The sequence below is a fragment of the Scyliorhinus torazame genome, unplaced genomic scaffold (assembly GCF_047496885.1).
Source record: "Scyliorhinus torazame isolate Kashiwa2021f unplaced genomic scaffold, sScyTor2.1 scaffold_853, whole genome shotgun sequence".
NCBI classification, from domain to species: Eukaryota; Metazoa; Chordata; class Chondrichthyes; order Carcharhiniformes; family Scyliorhinidae; genus Scyliorhinus; species Scyliorhinus torazame.
In genome coordinates, this window is record NW_027308580.1 from 1 (window position 1) to 23987 (window position 23987).

Sequence of the window (23987 nt, forward strand, 5' to 3'; positions counted from 1 at the left end):
ATGTGGTGACTAGGGGCTTTTCACAGTAACATCATTTGAAGCCTACTTGTGACAATAAGCGATTTTCATTTTCAGAGCAGATCTCTGGTTCCCTCCCCACCCCGTCCCCTGTTTTAATGGTCAAATCCTTGCCCTTTCCCAATCCCCGTCATTCCTCCTTATCTCCCTCACACCCCTCATCCCCCCTCACCCGCCATCCCAGCCCAACCATCCGCAAACCTAAGCTTTACGTCCGTCACTTGTTAAAAGGTAAATAATTACAACCATATTGAACAGATTGACTGTAAGTCACCAGTGACCAACCATGGCACATGACGTGACGGCTAGTTTCTCGGTCATACCACTCGCTGAAACAGGCACCGCAATGATGCACACGGCACTCCGCATTCGGGAATCCCAGACACTCGGTGTCCTGGCACAGGTCGGGGCAACTGACTGGTAGAGTACCCAACGGGCAGCCTGAATACCAGTGCAGCTCAAAGCAAAACCTGCAGAGGAAAAGAACACAGAGAAAGCAAGAGATCGTTGAGCTCAGCGACAGAGAGCGAGAAACATCCCCCAGCTCAGAGAGAGGGACAGGGAGAGAGAGAGAGAGAGAAGGGGGGTGGGGGAAGGAGGAACGAGAGGGAGAGAGAGGGGGGAGGAATGACAGGGAGGGAGAGAGGGGGAGGGAGCAAGAGAGAGAGGGAGGGAGAGGGAGGGAGAGGGAGGGGAGAGGGCAGGGAGAGGGAGGGAGGAGGGAGGGAGAGGGAGGGGAGAGAGAGGGAGGGAGAGGGGAGGGAGAGGGAAGGGAGGGGAAGGGAGCGGAAGGGAGGGGAAGGGAGGGGAAGGGAGGGGAAGGGGAGGGAAGGGAGAGAGAGTGAGAGAGAGGGGTGAGGGGGGGGGAAGCGATAGGGAGGGAGCAAGAGAGAGAGAGAGGGAGAGAGAGAGGGAGAGAGAGAGAAAGGGAGAGAGAGTGAGCGAGAGAGTGAGAGGGGGGGAGCGATAGGGAGGGAGCAAGAGAGCGAGAGGGAGGGAGAGAGGGAGGGAGAGAGGGAGGGAGAGAGGGAGGGAGAGAGGGAGGGAGAGAGGGAGAGAGGGAGGGAGAGGGGGAGGGAGGGAGGGGGAGAGAGGGGGAGAGAGGGGGAGAGAGGGGGAGAGAGGGGGAGGGAGGGGGAGGGAGGGGGAGGGAGGGGGAGGGAGGGGGAGGGAGGGGGAGGGAGGGGGAGGGAGGGGGGAGGGAGGGGGAGGGAGGGGGAGGGAGGGGGAGGGAGGGGGAGGGAGGGGGAGGGAGGGGGGATGGGGGGGAGGGGGGGGAGGGATGGGGGGGAGGGGGGGGAGGGAGGGGGAGGGGGGGGAGGGAGGGGGAGGGAGGGGGAGGGAGGGGGAGGGAGGGGGAGGGAGGGGAGGGGGAGTGAGGGGGAGGGGGGAGGGAGGGGGAGTGGGGAGGGAGGGGGAGGGAGGGGGAGGGAGGGGGGAGGGGGAGGGAGGGGGGGGAGGGGAGGGAGGGGGAGGGAGGGGGAGGGAGGGGGAGGGAGGGGGAGGGAGGGGGAGGGAGGGGGGAGGGGAGGGGGAGGGAGCGAGGGAGAGGGAGGGAGGGGGAAGGAGGAAGGGGGAGGGAGGGAGGGAGGGGGAGGGAGGGAGGGAGGGGGGAGGGAGGGAGGGAGGGGGAGGGGGGGAGGGAGGGGGAGGGAGGGGGAAGGGGAGGGAGGGGGAGGGAGGGGGAGGGAGGGGGAGGGAGGGGGATGGAGGGGGATGGAGGGGGAGGGAGGGGGAGGGAGGGGGAGGGAGGGGGAGGGAGGGGGAGGGAGGGGGAGGGGGGAGAGGGGGAGGGAGGGGGAGGGAGGGGGAGGGGGAGGGAGAGGGGGAGGGGGAGGGGGAGGGAGGGGGAGGGGGAGGAGGGGGAGGGGGAGGGAGGGGGAAAGAGGGAGATGGAGGGAGGGACAAAGAGGGAGGGAGAGGGGAGGGAGAGGAAGGGAGAGGGAGGGAGAGGGAGAGGGAGAGGGAGAGGGAGAGGGAGAGGGAGAGGGAGGGGGAGAGGGAGGGGGAGGGGGAGGGGGAGGGAGAGGGAGGGGGAGGGGGAGGGGGAGGGAGAGGGAGAGGGAGAGGTAGAGGGAGGGGGAGGGAGGGGGGAGAGAGAGGAGGGAGAGGGAGCGGGAGGGAGCGGGAGGGAGGGGGAGGGAGAGGGAGGGGGAGGGAGGGAGAGGGAGGGGGGGAGGGGGAGGGAGGGGGAGGGAGGGGGAGGGAGGGGGAGGGAGGGGGAGGGAGGGGGAGGGAGGGGGAGGGGAGGGGGAGGGAGGGGGAGGGAGAGGGGGGAGCGAGAGGGGGGGAGCGAGAGGGGGGGGAGCGAGAGGGGGGGAGCGAGAGGGGGGGAGCGAGAGGGGGGGGGAGCGAGGGGGGGGAGCGAGGGGGGGGGAGCGAGGGGGGGGGGAGCGAGAGGGGGGGAGCGAGAGGGGGGGGAGCGAGAGGGGGGGAGCGAGAGGGGGGGGAGCGAGAGGGGGGGGAGCGAGAGGGGGGGAGCGAGAGGGGGGGGGCGAGAGGGGGGGGGCGAGAGGGGGGGGGCGAGAGGGGGGGGGCGAGAGGGGGGGGGCGAGAGGGGGGGGGCGAGAGGGGGGGGGGCGAGAGGGGGGGAGCGATAGGGGGGGGGGAGCGAGAGGGGGGGGGAGCGAGAGGGGGGGGGAGCGAGAGGGGGGGGAGCGAGAGGGGGGGGGAGCGAGAGGGGGGGGGAGCAAGAGGGGGGGAGCGAGAGGGCGGGAGCGAGAGGGGGGGAGCGAGAGGGGGGAGCGAGAGGGGGGGGGAGCGAGAGGGGGGGGGAGCGAGAGGGGGAGCGAGAGGGGCGGGGAGCGAGAGGGGGGGAGCGAGAGGGGGGGAGCGAGAGGGGGGGAGCGAGAGGGGGGGGGGAGCGAGGGGGGGGGGGGAGCGATAGGGGGGGGAGCGATAGGGGGGGGAGCGAGAGGGGGGGAGCGAGAGGGGGGGGAGCGAGAGGGGGGGGGAGCGAGAGGGGGGGAGCGAGAGGTGGGGAGCGAGAGGGGGGGAGCGAGAGGGGGGGCGAGCGAGAGGGGGGAGCGAGAGGGGGGGGGGAGCGAGAGGGGGGGAGCGAGAGGGGGGGAGCGAGAGGGGGGGAGCGAGAGGGGGGGAGCGAGAGGGGGGGAGCGAGAGGGGGGGAGCGAGAGGGGGGGGAGCGAGAGGGGGGGGGGAGCGAGAGGGGGGGAGCGAGAGGGGGGGGAGCGAGAGGGGGGGGGGAGCGAGAGGGGGGGGAGCGAGAGGGGGGGAGCGAGAGGGGGGGAGCGAGAGGGGGGAGCGAGAGGGGGGGAGCGAGAGGGGGGGGAGCGAGAGGGGGGGGAGCGAGAGGGGGGAGCGAGAGGGGGGGAGCGAGAGGGGGGGGGAGCGAGAGGGGGGGGAGCGAGAGGGGGGGAGCGAGAGGGGGGGAGCGAGAGGGGGGGAGCGAGAGGGGGGGGAGCGAGAGGGGGGGAGCGAGAGGGGGGGAGCGAGAGGGGGGGAGCGAGAGGGGGAGCGAGAGGGGGGCGAGCGAGAGGGGGGCGAGCGAGAGGGGTGGGGGAGCGAGAGGGGGGGGAGCGAGAGGGGGGGAGCGAGAGGGGGGGAGCGAGAGGGGGGGGAGCGAGAGGGGGGGGAGCGAGAGGGAGGGAGCGAGAGGGGGGGAGCGAGAGGGGGGGAGCGAGAGGGGGGGAGCGAGAGGGGGGGAGCGAGAGGGGGGCGAGCGAGAGGGGGGAGCGAGAGGGGGGGAGCGAGAGGGGGGGAGCGAGAGGGGGGGAGCGAGAGGGGGGGGAGCGAGAGGGGGGGAGCGAGAGGGGGGGAGCGAGAGGGGGGGGGGTAACAGAGAATCCCGGCGGCATGCTGAACCAGAAATCTGACGCAGCGGGACGCAGAATCCAGCCCAATGGTGTTTAAAACTAACAACGCTGGGGGGTACAGATTCCGTACAGGTACACTGGGATTTCCGGGATAACCTGTGCAACTGGTCAGTGTATAAATTACATGCAAGTTTTTACATTATTTAAAAATGATCAGACTTGAGGCTAACCCCACCCACTAAAACAGCCCAGTCCTCCAGGGTGAATAAATGAAAACTCTCGATAGTGATTCAATGTGTGTTTGCAGCAATCCGAAAAAGGAGGCGGTGGCATAGTGGGATTATTGTCACTTCATTCGTCAGCCAGAGACCCCTGAGTAATGTTCTGGGGACTCAGGTTCGAATCCCGCCACTGCAGGTGCTGAAATTTGAATTCAATAAAAATCTGGAAATAAAAGTCCAATGATGACCATGAAACCATTGTCGATTGTCGTAAAAATCCATCTGGTTCACTGATGTCCTTTAGGAAAGGAAATCTGCCGTCCTTACCTGGCCTGGCCTACATGTGATTCCAGGGCCACAGCAACGTGGGTGACACTTAAATGCCCCTCAAGGGCAATTAGGGATGGGCAATAAATGCTGGCACAGCCTGCGACTGCCACATCCCATCAACACATTTTTTTAACGTTTCAAAACGTAGCCTAGCTCTTTGGGGTGCAAGGACATGAATAGGAATGTCTTAAAAACTTTGGAATTTAATTTTTAAAAAGTCTGACCCGTGCTGACCCGACCCAATAACTTGCAAATGCTTCTGTCATTCATTTGAAGTTTTTTGTCAGTAATTTAAAATTGGGTCACTCACAGATGACAAACTGATGCTGATTCAAAATGCTTACTGCTTGTGATGAACTCATTTTCCCTCCTCCTCACACTGTGCCAACTTGTCCCTCAAAAATATATCGAGGAAAACTTTGTGAAAGCAATTTTGTTTAATTTTAAAAATGACGTTTTAAAACACTGCTCCATTGTGGTGGTTTGTGGCAGATTTCACTTCAGTGAGATGCAAATTAGTTTGAGCTCTTGATGAAACATCATTGGTTTGAATTTCTGGATGTGGTAATATTTGCGGCTGCCAGGACCCAGTTGCTGTAACAAAAACAGACAATCTGCTGGGCAAACTCAGCAGGTTTGACAGCACCAACCGGGAGAGAATGGAGCTAACGTTTTGAGTCTGGATGACACTTCGTCAAAGCTAGAGAGACCTGGAAATGGGATGAGGTTTATACTGTTTGGGGGGGGTTGTGGAGCAGTGGGGCTGGATTATGGGCCAGTGAAAGGTGAAGATTGACAAAGAAGCCATGGACAAAAAGAGGAGGGATTGTAAACGGTGGTGATAATGGCAAAGAAGCGTGTTGGTGGTGGCGCGTTGAGATCAAAATGTGTTAATTTGCGCATCAACGGTCAATTGGTCTGTAACCCAGCTTGTCAGAGCTTCACATATTGAATCTTAGAATTCCTACAGTGCAGAAGGAGGCCATTCGGCCCATTGGGTCTGAAGTGACCCACTGAAAGAGCACCCTACCTAGGCTCAATCCCCCACCCTTTCCCAGCAACTCCACCTAACCTGCACACCCTAAGGGACAATTTAACATGGCCAATCCACCTAACCTGCACATCTTTGGACTGTGGGAGAAACCGGAGCACCCGGAGGAAACCCACGCAGACACGGGGAGAAAGCGCAAACTCCACATAGACGGTGACCCAAGTCGGGAATGGAACCCAGGTCCCTGGCGGTGTGAGGCATCAGTGCTAACCACTGTGCCATATTCTGGTTCAATTTTTCGATAGGTGCCCAATTAGCAGCCTGCCTCCCGCTGGACGGTCTGATTAGGGAGGCCAAGCAGGATGAAGAGGAGGGAGAACCAACCAGCTTGTCACAGTGGCTGGAGTGTCAGTGTGCTGCCGAGGTGAAAGTCTCAAGGGAGCACCGAGCATAATGTTGGTGTAGAAAAGGCTGAGGGGACTGATAGGCAAGTCTACAGCCTGAGCACTGCCTGTGGGAGCAGACTCCAGGAGCTGTGGCCGAGTTTCACCCCGTGGATGTCCTCAGAACTGTTGTTTGCTCTATTGTGCTATCGGGTGGCACCTGATTTTTATGCTGCCCTGATTTCCCCTTGCCCTCCTCTGACTAGCCGAGGTTCTGGCCACAACGTGGAGCACGTGCACACTTTCAACATTGCACTGCCCTTGGAAAATGACTCCGAACTGCCCATTTAACAAGATTCATTGGACTGCCCCCCCCCCTCAAAAACAAATTCCCCCATTAACTTGGTTTCTCCCTCCACAGATGCTGCCTAAACTTGCTGAGTATTTCCAGCACTTTTAACTTTTATTTCAGATTTCCAGCATGTGCAGTATTTTGTTTCTGTAATAGTGGAAGGAGCGTCTCCTCAGATCAGAGTCGGGGACAAGAATTGCTGGAACCAGGAGTCACACAAAATCAGCACCAAACTTAACCATCAATAAACAACCAATAAGAATTCAGCTGCATGCCTACCTGAGGTCAGGAGTCACAGGAAGCCAAAGGTTGTTGTCTTTCACAGAGGTGATGCTGGGGATATATCCGCTGTCAAACGGGTGATGGGAGGCCCACTTCTGCTCAACACGCCGAATAACGGTGACAGTTTCTTGTACATCGATGGCCATCCAGTTCTGAACAAGCCACCAGTCTGGCAGTGGGGTTACTGGGGGGCAGATACGTTTAATGTTGAGGAGAAGTTCAGGACTTGCCATGTACAACTGCTGCTGGATGAAGAAGTAGAATCTCATGTGATGAGGGCCTCTGAAGAAGTAATTACAGTTGTCCTTGTCATAGCCATCCTCATCAAAGCCAAACACATCAAATCCATTCTTATCCAAGCCAAACTTATTGTATCCGTAAGTGTTATAGCCTCTGTCGAAGAGGGACTCAATGACCTCCACCTCAACGTAAGGCAGGTAGGACTCATCTTTCCTCATTCCAAATGGCGTGACTTGTGAACGGTTAAATCCATATCGATTATACCCAGAAGCGTCAAACCCTTCAATGTCAAAGCCATCCCGGTTGAAATGGTCTCTGCCATAAGCGAATGAATCCCAACCTGACTGGTCGAAGCCATTGCGGTCATAACCGTGCTGGTTATACCCATGAGCATCGTACGTTCCTCGCTGGTCGGGTTGTGCAGTTTGATCGAGTCCCTCCCTGTGGTAGCCCTCTTGGTGGTGAATGGGGGGATTGAGGGTGGTGTCGTTGCAGGGGGCACCAAGTGTCACTGGGACATACGTTGTGCAGAGTTGCTGCTGAGATAGGAACATGTCGTCCGGGGAAATGTCAAACGGTTTCATCTTCACAAACCGGAGTTCAGGAGGGTAGCGAGGCAGGCCACTGGGGCTGCGGTCTTGCCAGTGAGTCCAAAGCTTGTCTACAAACGCATAATGTGAGAGAAATATTGGATCGTAAGGACTGAAAGGAGAAGCCATGTGGCCTCCAACCCAAAGATGGAAAAGCCCCGAGACAGCCTCCATCTGAATGGAGAATTGGTTAAAGTCGTCTTCTGCTAATATCAGCTGGATGTTGATCGCATTAGGCAGAGTGACGGAAGAGTTGAACTGCCGACGGAGGCAAGGCACCCACTCATTGCCCTGCTGGAAAGGGTGATGGGAGACGCAGTCTGTCTCCGGATTTCCATTTGACCCAAAGACATTTGCCTGCCACGCCATGGAGCTCTCCATCGAACCTGCGTCAATGGTCCATTCAAAGTATGGGATGCTGATGTCACACGATGTCTTCTGCAGTTCTCGCTCCACCATACGGAGAAAGTAACGATGCCAGGGGAGGAAGGTAAACTGCCCATTGGCCTGTGGCGCATACTCTGCTCTTAACCTGGCAAGGTCCTCCCAGATACCTGTCAAGTCATGGCAAAGCATTAAGAACTTGCATTTCCATAGCATCTTTCACCACCTCAGTGTTTCCCAACGTTCTTTTATGGCCAATACAATGGAGTCACCGTTGTGATGTAGGCTGCCCAGCAAGTAACAGTAATGAGGTGAATAATTTGATTGTTTATTTTAGGGGAATTGGTTTAATCATAGGATTTACAGTGAAGGAAGCCATTTGGCCCATCGAGTCTGCACCGGCCCTTGGCAAGAGCACCCCACCCAAGCCCACACCCTCCCCGTAACCCAATAACCCCACCCAAACATTTTGGACACTAAGGGCAATTTATCATGGCCAATCCACCTAACCTGCACACTTTGGACTGTGGGAGTAAACCGGAGCACCGGGAGGAAACCCACGCAGACACGGGGAGAACTTGCAGACTCCGCACAGAAATGACCCAAGCCGGGTATCGAACCTGGGACCCTGAAGCTGTGAAGCAACTGTGCTAACCAGTATGCTACCATGCTGTAATAAATGAAGGAATCCAATCAACATTATTTAACTCTGGCCACGAGCGAAACGTGTGGTTTATGGGACCTTTATTTTAAATAGAAGACTTGCATTACTGCTATGAAGGCTGCGATGCCACACCTCCATAGCATTCAGTCAAGAAATGCATCGACTAGTTTGGTGGATGGGTGAGATCGGGCTAGTTGCAAGAAATGGAGGTGATGGCATTGTAGCATTGCCAATGGATTAGTAATCCAGAGACTACAGAGACCCGGGTTCGAATCCCACACAGGCAGATGGTGGAATACAAATTCAATTACAATCTGGAATTAAAAGTCAAATGATGACCATGAAACCATTGGTGATTGTCAGATAAACTCATCTGGTTCACTCATGTCCTCGAGGGAAGGAAACCTGCATATGTGAACACAGGCCCCTTAGAAAATGGATGTCGGGAGACAGTTTATAGGGAACAAGGAAATGGCAGAGGAATTATAGACAGTTAGTTGGCATCAGTCTTTAATGGCATCCCATTAATACTGAAGAATTGGGGGGAGCAATTAAAGACCATCACCATCACTAGAGATGATGTGGAGATGCCGGCGTTGGACTGAGGTGAGCACAGTACGAAGTCTTACAACACCAGGTTAAAGTCCAACAGGTTTATTTCGATGTCACTAGCTTTCGGAGCGCTGCTCCTTCCTGCTCCTTCGCTGCTTCACCTGAGGAAGGAGCAGCGCTCCGAAAGCTAGTGACATCGAAACAAACCTGTTGGACTTTAACCTGGTGTTGTAAGACTTCGTACATCACTAGAGAAGTAGTATTAGATAAACTAATGGGGCTAAAGGCAGATAGGTCTCCTGACCCAGATGGCTTGAGGCCCAGGATCCTAAAAGAAGTAGCTACAGAGTTAGTGGATTCATTGGTTGTATATTTCCAAAAATCCTTAGATTCTGGACAAGTATCGGAGGATTTGAAAACTGCCAATGTGACACCTATTCAAAAAGGGAGGGACGCAAAAAGCTGGTAACTATAGGCCAATTAGCCCAGCATATAGTATTGTAAACATTTTGGAATCATTTCTTAAGGAAGTAATAGCAGTACATTTGGAAAATCATAATTTAATCAAGCAGAGTCAGCATAGCTTCATAAAAGAGAAATCGTGTCTGACTAATTTATTAGAGTTTTTCGAGCAAGTCTCAACCAGAGTGGATAGAGGGGAACCAGTCGATGTGAGGTATTTGGACTTCCAGAACACGTTTTACAAGGTACCTCACAAAAGGTCAAATCATAAGATAAGAGCCCGTGGTGTTGGTGGTAGTATATTGGCTAATGGTCAGGAAACAGAGTGTAGGGTTAAGGGGTTCTTTCTCAGGTTGGTGACCTGTAACCAGTGGGGTTCCACAGGCACCAGTGCTGGGACTACAACTGTTTACAATATATATTAATGACTTGGAGGAAGGGAGCGAATGTACTGTAGCCAAATTTGCAGACAACACAAAAGTAGGTGAAAAGGCAAGTTACGAGAGGGATACAAGCAGTTTAGAGAGATTCGGTTCGGTTAAGTAAGTGGGCAAAAAGTTGGCAAATGGAGTATAATGAGGGAAAATGTGAAATTGTTCATTTTGGAAAGGAGAACAAAAGGACAGTATTATTTAAAACGGAGAAACACTGCAGAAACCACACAAAGGGACTTGGTACTTGTGCATGAAACCCAGAAAGCTAGCACACAGGTACAGCAGGTAATCAGGAAGGCTAATGGAATGCTGGCCCTTATTTCAAGGGGGATGGAGCATAAGAGGCAGGGAATCTTGCTGCAACTGTACACGGTACTGGCAAGATCACATCTGGATTACTGTGAGCTGTCTTGCTCCCCTTATTTAAGGTAAGATATTATTTCAGAGAAGGTTCCCTAGGGTGATCCCCAGTATGGAGGGATTGTCTTCTCAGCAAAGGTTAAACAGGCTGGGAGAATAAGAGGTGATCTGATTAAAACATACAGGATTGTTAAAGGGCTTAAGGGAATCAAGGGTCATGGAGAAAGCGCAGGAAAGTGGACGTGAGAAACGTCGGATCAACCTATTGAATGGAGCTGGCTCGAGGGGCCGAATGGGCTACTCCTATTTCCTATGGCCTGGTCTGGCCAACATGTGATGCCAAATCCACAGCAAAGTTATTCCATCCTAACCTACGCTCTGAAATGGTCCCCTGCCCCCCCCCAACTCAGCGGATGAATCAGTTCTCCTCAACATCACTTGGAGGAAGCACTGAGAGTGGCACAGAATGTACTCTGGGTGGGAGATTTCAATGTCCATCATCAGGAGTGGCTATCACTGACCGAGCTGGCCGGGTCCTACAGGACACAGCTGCTAGACTGGGACTGCGGCTGGTGGCGAGGGAACCAATGAGGGAAAAACAGACTTGATCTCATCCTCACCAACCTGCCAGCTGTAGATACATCTGTCCATGACAGTATCAGTAGGAGCGACCATTACTCAGTCCTTGTGGAGATGAAGTCCTGTCTTCACATTGAGCATACCCTCCATCGTGTTGTTCAGCACTACCATTGTGCAAAACGCGTTAGATTTTAAACAGATCTAGCAACTTAAGACTGGACAGCTGAGGCACTGTAGGCCATTAGCAACAGCAGAACTGTACTCGACCACAATCTGTAACCTCACAACCTGGCATATCCCCCAATCTACCCTTACCACCAAGCCAGGGGATCAACCTCGGTTCAATGAAGGGTGTAGGAGGGCATATCAAGTGCTACACCAGGCACCTTACAAATGAGGTATCGACCTGGTGAAGCTACAACATCGGGCGAGTTGACTGTCAAAATGCATAGCAGCAGGCGATAGACAGAAGTAAGCAATTCCACAATCAATGGTTCAGATCGAAGCTCTGTAGTCCTGCCATATCCAGCCATGAATGGTGGTGGACAATTAAACAACTCACTGGAAATGGAGGTTCCACAATTATCCCCACCCTCAATGATGGAGGAGCCCAGCACATTAGTGCAAAAGAAAAGGCTGCAACAAACATCAGCCAGAAGCGCGAAGTGGATGATCCATCTCGGCCTCCTCTCAAGGTCCCCAGCATCAGAAATGCACCTTGAGCCAATTCGATTCACGTCACGTGATATCAAGAAATGGCTGAAGACACTGGTTACTGCAAAGCCTGTGGGCCCCGGCAATAAGACTGAAGACTTGTGCTCCAGACTTGCTGTGCCCCTAGCCAAGCTGTTACAGTACAACTACAACATTGGCTTCTATCTGACAATGTTGGATTGGAAAATCGTTGTTGTAACCCCCCTGTTCAAAAAGGGAACAAGGAAAAAGATGGAAAATTATAGGCCAATTAGCCTGACCTCGGTTGTTGGCAAGATTCTAGAATCCATTGTTAAGGATGAGATTTCTAAATTCTTGGAAGTGCAGGGTCGGATTAGGACAAGTCAGCATGGATTTAGTAAGGGGAGGTTGTGCCTGACAAACCTGTTAGAGTTCTTTGAAGAGATAACAAATAGGTTAGACCAAGGAGAGCCAATGGATGTTATCTATCTTGACTTCCAAAAGGCCTTTGATAAGGTGCCTCACGGGAGACTGCTGAGTAAAGTAAGGGCCCATGGTATTCGAGGCAAGGTACTAACATGGATTGACGATTGGCTGTCAGGCAGAAGGCAGAGAGTTGGGATAAAAGGTTCTTTTTCGGAATGGCAACCGGTGACGAGTGGTGTCCCGCAGGGTTCAGTGTTGGGACCACAGCTGTTCTCTTTATATATTAACGATCTAGATAACGGGACTGAGGGCATTCTGGCTAAGTTTGCCGATGATACGAAGATAGGTGGAGGGGCAGGTAGTATGGAGGAGGTAGGAAGGCTTCAGAAAGATTTAGACAGTTTAGGAGAGTGGTCCAAGAAATGGCTGATGAAATTCAACGTGGGCAAGTGCGAGGTCTTGCACTTTGGAAAAAAGAATAGAGGCATGGACTATTTTCTAAACGGTGACAAAATTCATAATGCTGAAGTGCAAAGGGACTTGGGAGTCCTAGTCCAGGATTCTCTAAAGGTAAACTTGCAGGTTGAGTTCGTAATTAAGAAAGCAAATGCAATGTTGTCATTCATCTCAAGAGGCTTGGAATATAAAAGCAGGGATGTACTTCTGAAGCTTTATAAAGCATTAGTTAGGCCCCATTTAGAATACTGTGAGCAATTTTGGGCCCCACACCTCAGGAAGGACATACTGGCACTGGAGCGGGTCCAGCGGAGATTCACACGGATGATCCCAGGAATGGTAGGCCTAACATACGATGAACGTCTGAGGATCCTGGGATTATATTCATTGGAGTTTAGGAGGTTGAGGGGAGATCTAATAGAAACTTACAAGATAATGAATGGCTTAGATAGGGTGGATGTAGGGAAGTTGTTTCCATTAGCAGGGGAGACTAGGACCCGGGGGCACAGCCTTAGAATAAAAGGGAGTCACTTTAGAACAGAGATGAGGAGAAATGTCTTCAGCCAGAGAGTGGTGGGTCTGTGGAATTCATTGCCACAGAGGGCGGTAGAGGCCGGGACGTTGAGTGTCTTTGAGACAGAAGTTGATAAATTCTTGATTTCTCGAGGAATTAAGGGCTATGGAGAGAGAGCGGGTAAATGGAGTTGAAATCAGCCATGATTGAATGGTGGAGTGGACTCGATGGGCCGAATGGCCTTACCTCCACTCCTATGTCTTATAGTCTTATGGTCTTAATGTGGAAAATTGTCCAGGTGTGCCCTGTCCACAAGAAACAGGGATTATCTAACCCAGCCAATTACCGTCCCTCAGTCTCCTCTTGATCATCAGCAGAGTGATGGAAGGGATCATCGACAGTGCTTTCAAGTGGCTCATGCTCAGCAATAACCTGCTCACTGAAGCTCAGTTTGGGTTACGCCAGGGTCACTCAGCTCTTGACCTCATTACAGCCTCATGGTCAAAAGAACTGAATACCCGAGAGTAAAGGGAGAATGACTGCCTTTGACATCAAGGCAGCATTTGATCGATTATAGCACAACTGAAGTCAATGGGAATCAGGGGGAAAACTCTCCGCCGGTTGGAGTCATACCCGGCACAAAGGAGAATGGTTGTGGTAGTTGGAGGTCAGTCATCTCATTTCCAGGACAATACTGCAGGAGTTCCTCAGGGTAGTGTCCTGGGCCCAACCATTTTCAGCTGCTTCATCAATGAACTTCCCTCCATCACAAGGTCAGAAGTGGGGATGTTTGCTGATGTTGGCAGCACCATTCAGGACTCCTCAGATACTGAAGCAGTCCATGGCCAAATGCAGCAAGACCTGGACAATATTCAGGATTGGGCTGACGAGTGGCAAGTAATACGTGCGCCAAAGTGCCAGGCAATGAGCATCCCCAAAGAGACTAAATCTAACCATCGCCCCTTGGCATTCAATGGCATTACCATTGCTGAATCCCCCACTATCAACATCCTAGGGGTTACCATTGACTACAAACTGAACTCGCCATATAGATACTGTGGCTACCAGAGCAGGCTAGAGGCTAGGAATCCGGAGGTGAGTAACTCACCTCCCGACTCCCCAAAGCCTTTTTGCCATCTACAAGGGGCAAGACAGGACAGTAATGGAATACTCTCCACTTATCTGGATGAGTGCAGCTCCAACAACACTCAGGAAGCTTGGCATCATCCAGGACAAAGCAGTCCGCTTGATTGGCACCCCTTCCACAAACAAGCACTCCCTCCAACACCGACGCACAGTAGCAGGGCATGCACTGCAGGAATGCATCGAGAATCCTTCGACAGCACCTTCCAAATCATGATCACTACCATCGAGAAACACCACCACCTGCAACTTTCCCTCCAAGGCACTAATCATGCTGATATGGAAACATATTGCCGTTCCTTACTGTCGCTGGGTCAAAATCCTGGATCGCTCCCTAACGACACAGTTGGTGTACCTACACTACATGGACTACATGGACTTCCGCGGTTCAAGAAGGCGGCTCACCATCATATTCTCAATGACAATCCTGGCCCAGCCAGTGATGTGCATGTCCCGTTAATTAAAAGACCAGGCTGCTTTTGGTGAACTTGTTTCTCCATGGGTCGGCATGGTGGCACAGTGGCAAACACTGCTTCCTCACAGCGCCAGGGACCCGGGTTCAATTCCAATCTCAGGTGACTGTCTGTGAGGAGTTTGCACTTTCCCCCCCCCCCCGTGTCTGCGTGGGTTTCCTCCAAGTGCTCCGGTTTCCTACCATAGTCTAAAGAATGGTTAGGTGGATTGGCCATGCTACATTGTCCCTTAGTATCTGTGGTGGTATGTATTAGGGGTATTAAGGTACCCTGTGATGCCGAGAGGCTATTGGTGGATAGACACTGAGTTCCGATTGGATCAGCCGCCTACTGGCTCCACCCAGTAAGGGGGAGTATAAGAGCCCGGGTTCTCCCAGCAGCCGCATTCTGTAACTGTGCTGCTGGGGAACAAGTCTGCGTAATAAAGCCATCGATTGACTCCTTCTCATCTCGTCTCGTGAGTGATTGATTGTGCTACAGTATCCAAATATGTGCAGGTTAACTGGGGTTATGGGGTTGCAGGGATAGGGTGGGCAAGTGGGCCTAGGTAGGGTGCTCTTCCAGAGGGTCAGTGCAGACTCGATGGGCCGAATGGCCTCCATCTGCACTGTCGGAATTATATGGTTCTCCTCTGCCCAAGCCCTCGGTCTTGACATAATAATTGGCCAGAATATGTTTTCATGATGTCTATTGAGAGATAAGTATGGGTCAGGAAACTATACAGAACATATTTACAAATACTGCCATGGAGCTTTAATGCCTGTCTGGTCTTTGGTTTAATGTGTCACAAACACACACATGTGGACAGCTTCACACATTCACATGCATGCATTCTCACACAATGACACATGTGCTCCCTTACACTGACTTGGAGCAAAGGTGAGGCCGTACATACCATGTTTTAGGTAGAGATCCCGTATTACTGCTTGATAAACCTTCATCTCGCCAGGCATCATGTCCCGGATCTCCTTGCGTTGACTGACATGCCGACAGTTGCATTCAATCACTCCAGTGTAGCTACACAGACAGATCTCGCAGCCATACTCAAAGGACTCTCCAAAGTTGTAGGAAGCACCTTGGAAGGTGCAGCCACAGCTTTGACTACAGGACACATCCTCACACGTTTGGCCTGGTCTGAAGCTGACCACCTCTCTCCTCAGGTCAGCTCTGTTGATGGCCTGGCAGTGAGAAGCTGGCAAGTACTCGCAATGATAGACATAAGCTGCAAAAAAGCCAAGATAGTTGAACCCCTCATGATTAATCCCAACACAATCAAACTGGGCACGGTTGTAACCTTCAGCATCGAACCCAGTTGTGTCAAACTCTCCTCTGGAGTCATGGTCCCCTCTCTTATTGTATCCAGTGAGGTTAAAGCCAGTGTCGCTGTGAAACCCATCCCGGTCGTACCCCTGTTTGTCGAGCCCATACTTATCAAACTCCCGTCCATCACTCAAGCCACTGAAGACCTGTCCATTTGGCCCAAACAATGCTGGTCCGGAACGCACAGGGTTAAACGCCACCACCTGCCTAGCAGTCCGATCCAGGCCGGACATGTTGTATCCATAGCGATCGTAGCCTTCGTGGTCATAGCCAATCAGAAAGTTGGGCAGCTGTGGTTGGCGGAAGCAGCAAGCTCCGACCTCACATCGCCTCGTGCATTCCTCGTGTGTTTCAAAGTTATTGCTGTTCCCACCACAGCCACTGTAATCAAACTCCTCACACAGGCCAGAGAGGCTGTTGTAAAACCAATGCCTTGTTGGAATGCTGTGCCTGCCATTACAGTGACCTTTAACCACGGGCAGTGAGCAGACCTGTAGAGCAAACAAGAGGAGGATTACAGGTCATCCACCAAACACAAACTAATAATCCGTATTGACAGCAAAAGCACCAAAATATCTGGACCCGGTTAATAAGTGTCACTCCCCCCCCCCCCTTCACTTCCCGAAAAGACGAACCCTCTTTTCCCTGAGAGTTAGGGGACTCGAGGATGGACTCAATGGCAATGTCCAATGCTCTCTTTGGACCAGTCACCATATTGGGCTATGAGGTTACAGTTTTATACAATGCTGATGGACACAATCTGTTGTTTTCGTGAACTGCCAGAGCGTCACTACCTGGATCATGGGCTCCTCACACAGCCGTCCAGTGAATGATGCAGGACAGCTGCATTTAAATCCTGAAGGTCGTTGCCCAGAGTCAGAGGCGAGAGCTTGGCAGAGCCCCCCATTCTTGCAGGGCTTGGCAACGCAGGGATCTGGATAAAAAGCACAATGTTCAAAGAGCACGAGACAAGATGAGAGACAAAACAAGAGCAACACGAGCAGCACCGTCAGTGCATAAGAAAAATATGTAACTACAGGTTCATCAAGAAGAGGGCTCCTCACCCCTCTGATAAGATCACAGATGTGTCTCACCTGAGAGTCAGCACCGCATATAGTGTGACGCTCCCTCAGTCCTGACCCTCCGGCCCTCCCTCAGTCCTGACCCTCCGGCCCTCCCTCAGTCCTGACCCACCGACGGCGTGGTGCACCCTCAGTCCTGTTGTTCACTCAGTCCTGACCCTCCGGCCCTCCCTCAGTCCTGACCCACCGACGGCGTGGTGCTCCTTCAGTCCTGTTGTTCACTCAGTCCTGACCCTCCGGCGGTTCAGCACTCCCTCAGTCCTGACCCTCCGGCCCTCCCTCAGTCCTGACCATCCGGCCCTCCCTCAGTCCTGACCATCCGGCCCTCCCTCAGTCCTGACCCACCGACGGCGTGGTGCTCCTTCAGTCCTGTTGTTCACTCAGTCCTGACCCTCCGGCGGTTCAGCACTCCCTCAGTCCTGACCCTCCGGCCATCCCTCAGTCCTGACCATCCGGCCCTCCCTCAGTCCTGACCCACTGACGGCGTGGTGCGCCCTCAGTCCTGTTGTTAACTCAGTCCTGACCCTCCGGCCCTCGCTCAGTCCTGACCCTCGGGCCCTCCCTGAGTCGTGACCCACTGACGGCGTGGTGCTCCTCAGTCCTGTTGTTCACTCAGTCCTGACCCACCGGCGGTGCAGCACTCCCTCAGTCCTGGCCCTCCGGCCCTCCCTCAGTCCTGACCCTCCGGCCCTCCCTCAGTCCTGACCCACCTACGGCGTGGTGCTCGCTCAGTCCTGTAGTTCACTCAGTCCTGACCCTCCGGCGGTGCAGCACTCCCTCAGTCCTGACCCTCGGGCCCTCCGAGTCCTGACCCACTGACGGCGTGGTGCTCCCTCAGTCCTGTTGTTCACTCAGTCCTGACCCTCCGGCGGTGCAGCACTCCCTCAGTCCTGACCCTCCGGCCCTCCCTCAGCCTGACCTTCGGGCCCTCCCTCAGTCCTGAGCCTCGGGCCCTTCCTGAGACCTGACCCACCGACGGCGTGGTGCTCCCTCAGTCCTGCTGTTCATTCAGTCCTGACCCTCCGGCGGTGCAGCACTCCCTCAGTCCTGACCCTCCGGCCCTCCCTCAGTCCTGACCCTCGGGCCCTCCCTCAGTCCTGACGCACCGACGGCGTGGTGCTCCCTCAGTCCTGTTGTTCACTCAGTCCTGACCCTCCTACGGTGCGGTGCTCCCTCAGTCCTGACCCTCCGACGGTACGTCGCTCCCTCAGTCCTGACCCTCCGACGGTGCGTCGCTCCCTCAGTCCTGACCCTTCAGCACAGCACTCGCTCAGTCCTGACCCACTGACGGCGTGGTGCTCCCTCAGACCTGTTGTTCACTCAGTCCTGACCCTCCGGCCCTCCCTCAGTCCTGACCCTCCGGCCCTCCCTCAGTCCTGACCCTCCGGCCCTCCCTCAGTCCTGACCCTCCGGCCCTCCCTCAGTCCTGACCCTCCGGCCCTCCCTCAGTCCTGACCCTCCGGCCCTCCCTCAGTCCTGACCCACCGACGGCGTGCTGCTCCCTCAGTCCTGTTGTTCACTCAGTCCTGACCCTCCGACGGTGCGTCGCTCCCTCAGTCCTGACCCTCCGACGGTGCGTCGCTCCCTCAGTCCTGACCCACCGACGGCGTGGTGCTCCCTCAGTCGTGTTGTTCACTCAGTCCTGACCCTCCGGCCCTCCCTCAGTCCTGACCCACTGACGGCGTGGTGCTCCCTCAGTCCTGACCCTCCGGCCCTCCCTCAGTCCTGACCCACTGACGGCGTGGTGCACCCTCAGTCCTGTTGTTCACAGACCTGACCCTCGGAAGGTGCGCCGTTCCCTCAGTCCTGACGCTCGGAAGGTGCGCCGCTCCCTCAGTCCAGATCCTCCGACAGTGCGGCGCCCCCCCAGCCCTGACTCTCAACAACACAGCACTCCCTCTGTACTGCCCCTCGACAGCACAGCGCTCCCTCTGTACTGCCCCCTCGACAACACAGCACTCCCTCTGTACTGCCCCCTCGACAACACAGCACTCCCTCTGTACTGCCCCTCGACAGCACAGCGCTCCCTCTATACTGCCCCTCGACAACACAGCGCTCCCTCTAGACTGCCGCTCGACAATACAGCGCTCCCTCTGTGCTGCTGCTCGACAACACAGCGCTCCCTCTGTACTGCCCCCTCGACAACACAGCGCTCCCTCTGTACTGCCCCCTCGACAACACAGCACTCCCTCTGTACTGCCGCTCGACAACACAGTGCTCCCTCGGTACTGCCCCCATGACAACACAGCACTCCCTCTGTACTGCCCCCTCGACAACACAGCACTCCCTCTGTACTGCCCCCTCGACAACACAGTGCTCCCTCTGTACTGCCCCCATGACAACACAGCACTCCCTCTGTACTGCCCCCTCGACAACACAGTGCTCCCTCGGTACTGCCCCCATGACAACACAGCACTCCCTCTGTACTGCCCCCTCGACAACACAGCACTCCCTCTATACTGCCGCTCGACAACACAGCGCTCCCTCTGTACTGCCCCCTCGACAACACAGCACTCCTTCCGTACTGCCCCTCGACAACACAGTGCTCCCTCTGTACTGCCCCTCGACAGCACAGCGCTCCCTCTGTTCTGCCCCTCGAGAGCACAGCGCTCCCTCTATACTGCCGCTCGACAACACAGCACTCCCTCTGTACTGCCACCTCGACAACACAGCACTCCCTCTGTACTGCCGCTCGACAACACAGCACTCCCTCTGTAATGCCCCCTCGACAACACAGCGCTCCCTCTGTACTGCCCCTCGGCAACACAGTGCTCCCTCTGTACTGCCGCTCGACAACAGCGCTCCCTCTGTATTGCCGCTCGACAACACAGCACTCGCTCTGTACTGCCCCTTCGACAACAGTGCTCCCTCTGTACTGCACCTTCGACAAAACAGCACTCCCTCTGTACTGCCCCTCGACAACACAGCACTCCCTCTGTACTGCCTCCTCGACAACACACCACTCCCTCTATACTGCCCCCTCGAGAGCACAGTACTCCCTCTGTACTGCCCCCTCGACCACACAGCACTCGCTCTGTACTGCCCCCTCGACAACACAGCACTCCCTCTGTACTGCCACCTCGACAACACAGCACTCCCTCTGTACTGCCCCTCGAAAGCACAGCGCTCCCTCTGTACTGCCGCTCGACAACACAGCGCTCCCTCTGTACTGCCCCTTGACAATACAGCGCTCCCTCTGTACTGCTGCTCGACAACACAGCGCTCCCTCTGTACAGCCCCCTCGACAACACAGCACTCCCTCTGTACTGCCCCCTCGACAACACATCACTCCCTCTGTACTGCCCCCTCGACAACACAGCACTCCCTCTGTACTGCCGCTCGACAACACAGCGCTCTCTCTGTACAGCCCCTCGACAACACAGCGCTCCCTCTGTACAGCCCCCTCGACAACACAGCACTCCCTCTGTACTGCCCCTCGACAACACAGCACTCGCTCTGTACTGCCCCCTCGACAACACAGCACTCCCTCTGTACTGCCACCTCGACAACACAGCACTCCCTCTGTACTGCCCCTCGAAAGCACAGCGCTCCCTCTGTACTGCCGCTCGACAACACAGCGCTCCCTCTGTACTGCCCCTTGACAATACAGCGCTCCCTCTGTACTGCTGCTCGACAACACAGCGCTCCCTCTGTACAGCCCCCTCGACAACACAGCACTCCCTCTGTACTGCCCCCTCGACAACACAGCACTCCCTCTGTACTGCCCCCTCGACAACACAGCACTCCCTCTGTACTGCCGCTCGACAACACAGCGCTCTCTCTGTACAGCCCCTCGACAACACAGCGCTCCCTCTGTACAGCCCCCTCGACAACACAGCACTCCCTCTGTACTGCCCCTCGACAACACAGTGCTCCCTCTGGACTGCCCCTCGACAGCACAGCGCACCCTCTGTACTGCCCCTCGACAGCACAGCGCTCCCTCTATACTGCCGCTCGACAACACAGCACTCCCTCTGTACTGCCCCCTCGACAACACAGCACTCCCTCTGTACTGCCCCCTCGACAACACAGCACTCCCTCTGTACTGCTCCTCGACAGCACAGCGCTTCCTCTATACTGCCCCTCGACAACACAGCGCTCCCTCTGTACTGCCGCTCGACAACACAGCGCTCCCTCTGTACTGCTGCTCGACAACACAGCGCTCCCTCTGTACTGCCCCCTCGACAACACAGCGCTCCCTCTGTACAGCCCCCTCGACAACACAGTGCTCCCTCGGTACTGCCCTCTCGACAGCACAGCGCTCCCTCTGTACTGCCCCCTCGACAACACAGCACTCCCTCCGTACTGCCCCCTCGACAACACAGCGCTCCCTCTGTACTGCTGCTCGACAACACAGCACTCCCTCTGTAATGCCCCCTCGACAACACAGCACTCCCTCTGTACTGCCCCTCGGCAACACAGTGCTCCCTCTGTACTGCCGCTCGACAACACAGCGCTCCCTCTGTATTGCCGCTCGACAACACAGCACTCCCTCTGTACTGCCCCTTTGACAACAGTGCTCCCTCTGTACTGCCCCCTCGAAAGCACAGCGCTCCCTCTGTACTGCCGCTCGACAACACAGCGCTCCCTCTGTACTGCCCCTTGACAATACAGCGCTCCCTCTGTACTGCTGCTCGACAACACAGCGCTCCCTCTGTACAGCCCCCTCGACAACACAGCACTCCCTCTGTACTGCCCCCTCGACAACACAGCACTCCCTCTGTACTGCCCCCTCGACAACACAGCACTCCCTCTGTACTGCCGCTCGACAACACAGCGCTCTCTCTGTACAGCCCCTCGACAACACAGCGCTCCCTCTGTACAGCCCCCTCGACAACACAGCACTCCCTCTGTACTGCCCCTCGACAACACAGCACTCGCTCTGTACTGCCCCCTCGACAACACAGCACTCCCTCTGTACTGCCACCTCGACAACACAGCACTCCCTCTGTACTGCCCCTCGAAAGCACAGCGCTCCCTCTGTACTGCCGCTCGACAACACAGCGCTCCCTCTGTACTGCCCCTTGACAATACAGCGCTCCCTCTGTACTGCTGCTCGACAACACAGCGCTCCCTCTGTACAGCCCCCTCGACAACACAGCACTCCCTCTGTACTGCCCCCTCGACAACACAGCACTCCCTCTGTACTGCCCCCTCGACAACACAGCACTCCCTCTGTACTGCCGCTCGACAACACAGCGCTCTCTCTGTACAGCCCCTCGACAACACAGCGCTCCCTCTGTACAGCCCCCTCGACAACACAGCACTCCCTCTGTACTGCCCCTCGACAACACAGTGCTCCCTCTGGACTGCCCCTCGACAGCACAGCGCTCCCTCTGTACTGCCCCTCGACAGCACAGCGCTCCCTCTATACTGCCGCTCGACAACACAGCACTCCCTCTGTACTGCCCCCTCGACAACACAGCACTCCCTCTGTACTGCCCCCTCGACAACACAGCACTCCCTCTGTACTGCTCCTCGACAGCACAGCGCTTCCTCTATACTGCCCCTCGACAACACAGCGCTCCCTCTGTACTGCCGCTCGACAACACAGCGCTCCCTCTGTACTGCTGCTCGACAACACAGCGCTCCCTCTGTACTGCCCCCTCGACAACACAGCGCTCCCTCTGTACAGCCCCCTCGACAACACAGTGCTCCCTCGGTACTGCCCTCTCGACAACACAGCGCTCCCTCTGTACTGCCCCCTCGACAACACAGCACTCCCTCCGTACTGCCCCCTCGACAACACAGCGCTCCCTCTGTACTGCTGCTCGACAACACAGCACTCCCTCTGTAATGCCCCCTCGACAACACAGCACTCCCTCTGTACTGCCCCTCGGCAACACAGTTCTCCCTCTGTACTGCCGCTCGACAACACAGCGCTCCCTCTGTATTGCCGCTCGACAACACAGCACTCCCTCTGTACTGCCCCTTTGATAACAGTGCTCCCTCTGTACTGCCCCCTCGACAAAACAGCACTCCCTCTGTACTGCCCCTCGACAACACAGCACTCCCTCTGTACTGCCTCCTCGACAACACAGCACTCCCTCTATACTGCCCCCTCGAGAGCACAGCACTCCCTCTGTACTGCCCCCTCGACCACACAGCACTCGCTCTGTACTGCCCCCTCGACAACACAGCACTCCCTCTGTACTGCCACCTCGACAACACAGCACTCCCTCTGTACTGCCCCTCGAAAGCACAGCGCTCCCTCTGTACTGCCGCTCGACAACACAGCGCTCCCTCTGTACTGCCCCTTGACAACACAGCGCTCCCTCTGTACTGCCCCCTCGACAACACAGCACTCCCTCTGTACTGCCCCTCGACAGCACAGCGCTCCCTCTATACTGCCGCTCGACAACACAGCAATTCCTCTGTACTGCCCCCTCGACAACACAGCACTCCCTCTGTACTGCCTACTCGACAACACAGCACCCCCTCTGTACTGCCCCTCGACAGCACAGCGCTCCCTCTATACTGCCCCTCGACAACACAGCGCTCCCTCTAGACTGCCGCTCGAAAATACAGCGCTCTCTGTACTGCTGCTCGACAACACAGCGCTCCCTCTGTACTGCCCCCTCGACAAGACAGTGCTCCCTCGGTACTGCCCCCTCGACAACACAGCGCTCCCTCTAGACTGCCGCTCGACAATACAGCACTCCCTCTGTACTGCTGCTCGACAACACAGCGCTCCCTCTGTACTGCCCCCTCGACAGCACTCCCTCTGTACTGCCCCCTCGACAACACAGTGCTCCCTCGGTACTGTCCCCTCGACAACACAGCACTCCCTCTGTACTGCCACCTCGACAACACAGCACTCCCTCTGTACTGCCGCTCGAAAGCACAGCGCTCCCTCTGTACTGCCGCTCGACAACACAGCGCTCCCTCTGTACTGCCCCTTGACAACACAGCGCTCCCTCTGTACTGCCCCCTCGACAACACAGCACTCCCTCTGTACTGCCCCTCGACAGCACAGCGCTCCCTCTATACTGCCGCTCGACAACACAGCACTCCCTCTGTACTGCCCCCTGGACAACACAGCACTCCCTCTGTACTGCCCCCTCGACAACACAGCACCCCCTCAGTACTGCCCCTCGACAGCACAGCGCTCCCTCTATACTGCTCCTCGACAACACAGCACTCCCTCTAGACTGCCGCTCGACAATACAGCGCTCCCTCTGTACTGCCCCTCGACAGCACAGCGCTCCCTCTATACTGCCCCTCGACAACACAGCGCTCCCTCTGTACTGCCACTCGAAAGCACAGTGCTCCCTCTGTACTGC

The 23987-nt window shown here is 55.9% G+C and overlaps 1 protein-coding gene across 1 annotated transcript in view; it reads right to left on the reverse strand.

Annotated features, from left to right (window-relative positions):
• Positions 1-303: 303 nt before the first annotated feature.
• The window catches only part of LOC140406756 (uncharacterized), a gene marked incomplete at its 3' end in the record, with an annotated part of 48954 nt that continues 25270 nt past the window's right edge, over positions 304-23987 (reverse strand). Inside the window, exons 4-7 of the mRNA XM_072494697.1 lie at positions 16417-16556; positions 15198-16113; positions 6348-7734; positions 304-488 (exon numbers count right to left, since the gene is read on the reverse strand). Coding sequence (XP_072350798.1) covers positions 304-488; positions 6348-7734; positions 15198-16113; positions 16417-16556 — 2628 coding nt within the window. The remainder of the gene's footprint in view (positions 489-6347; positions 7735-15197; positions 16114-16416; positions 16557-23987) is intronic.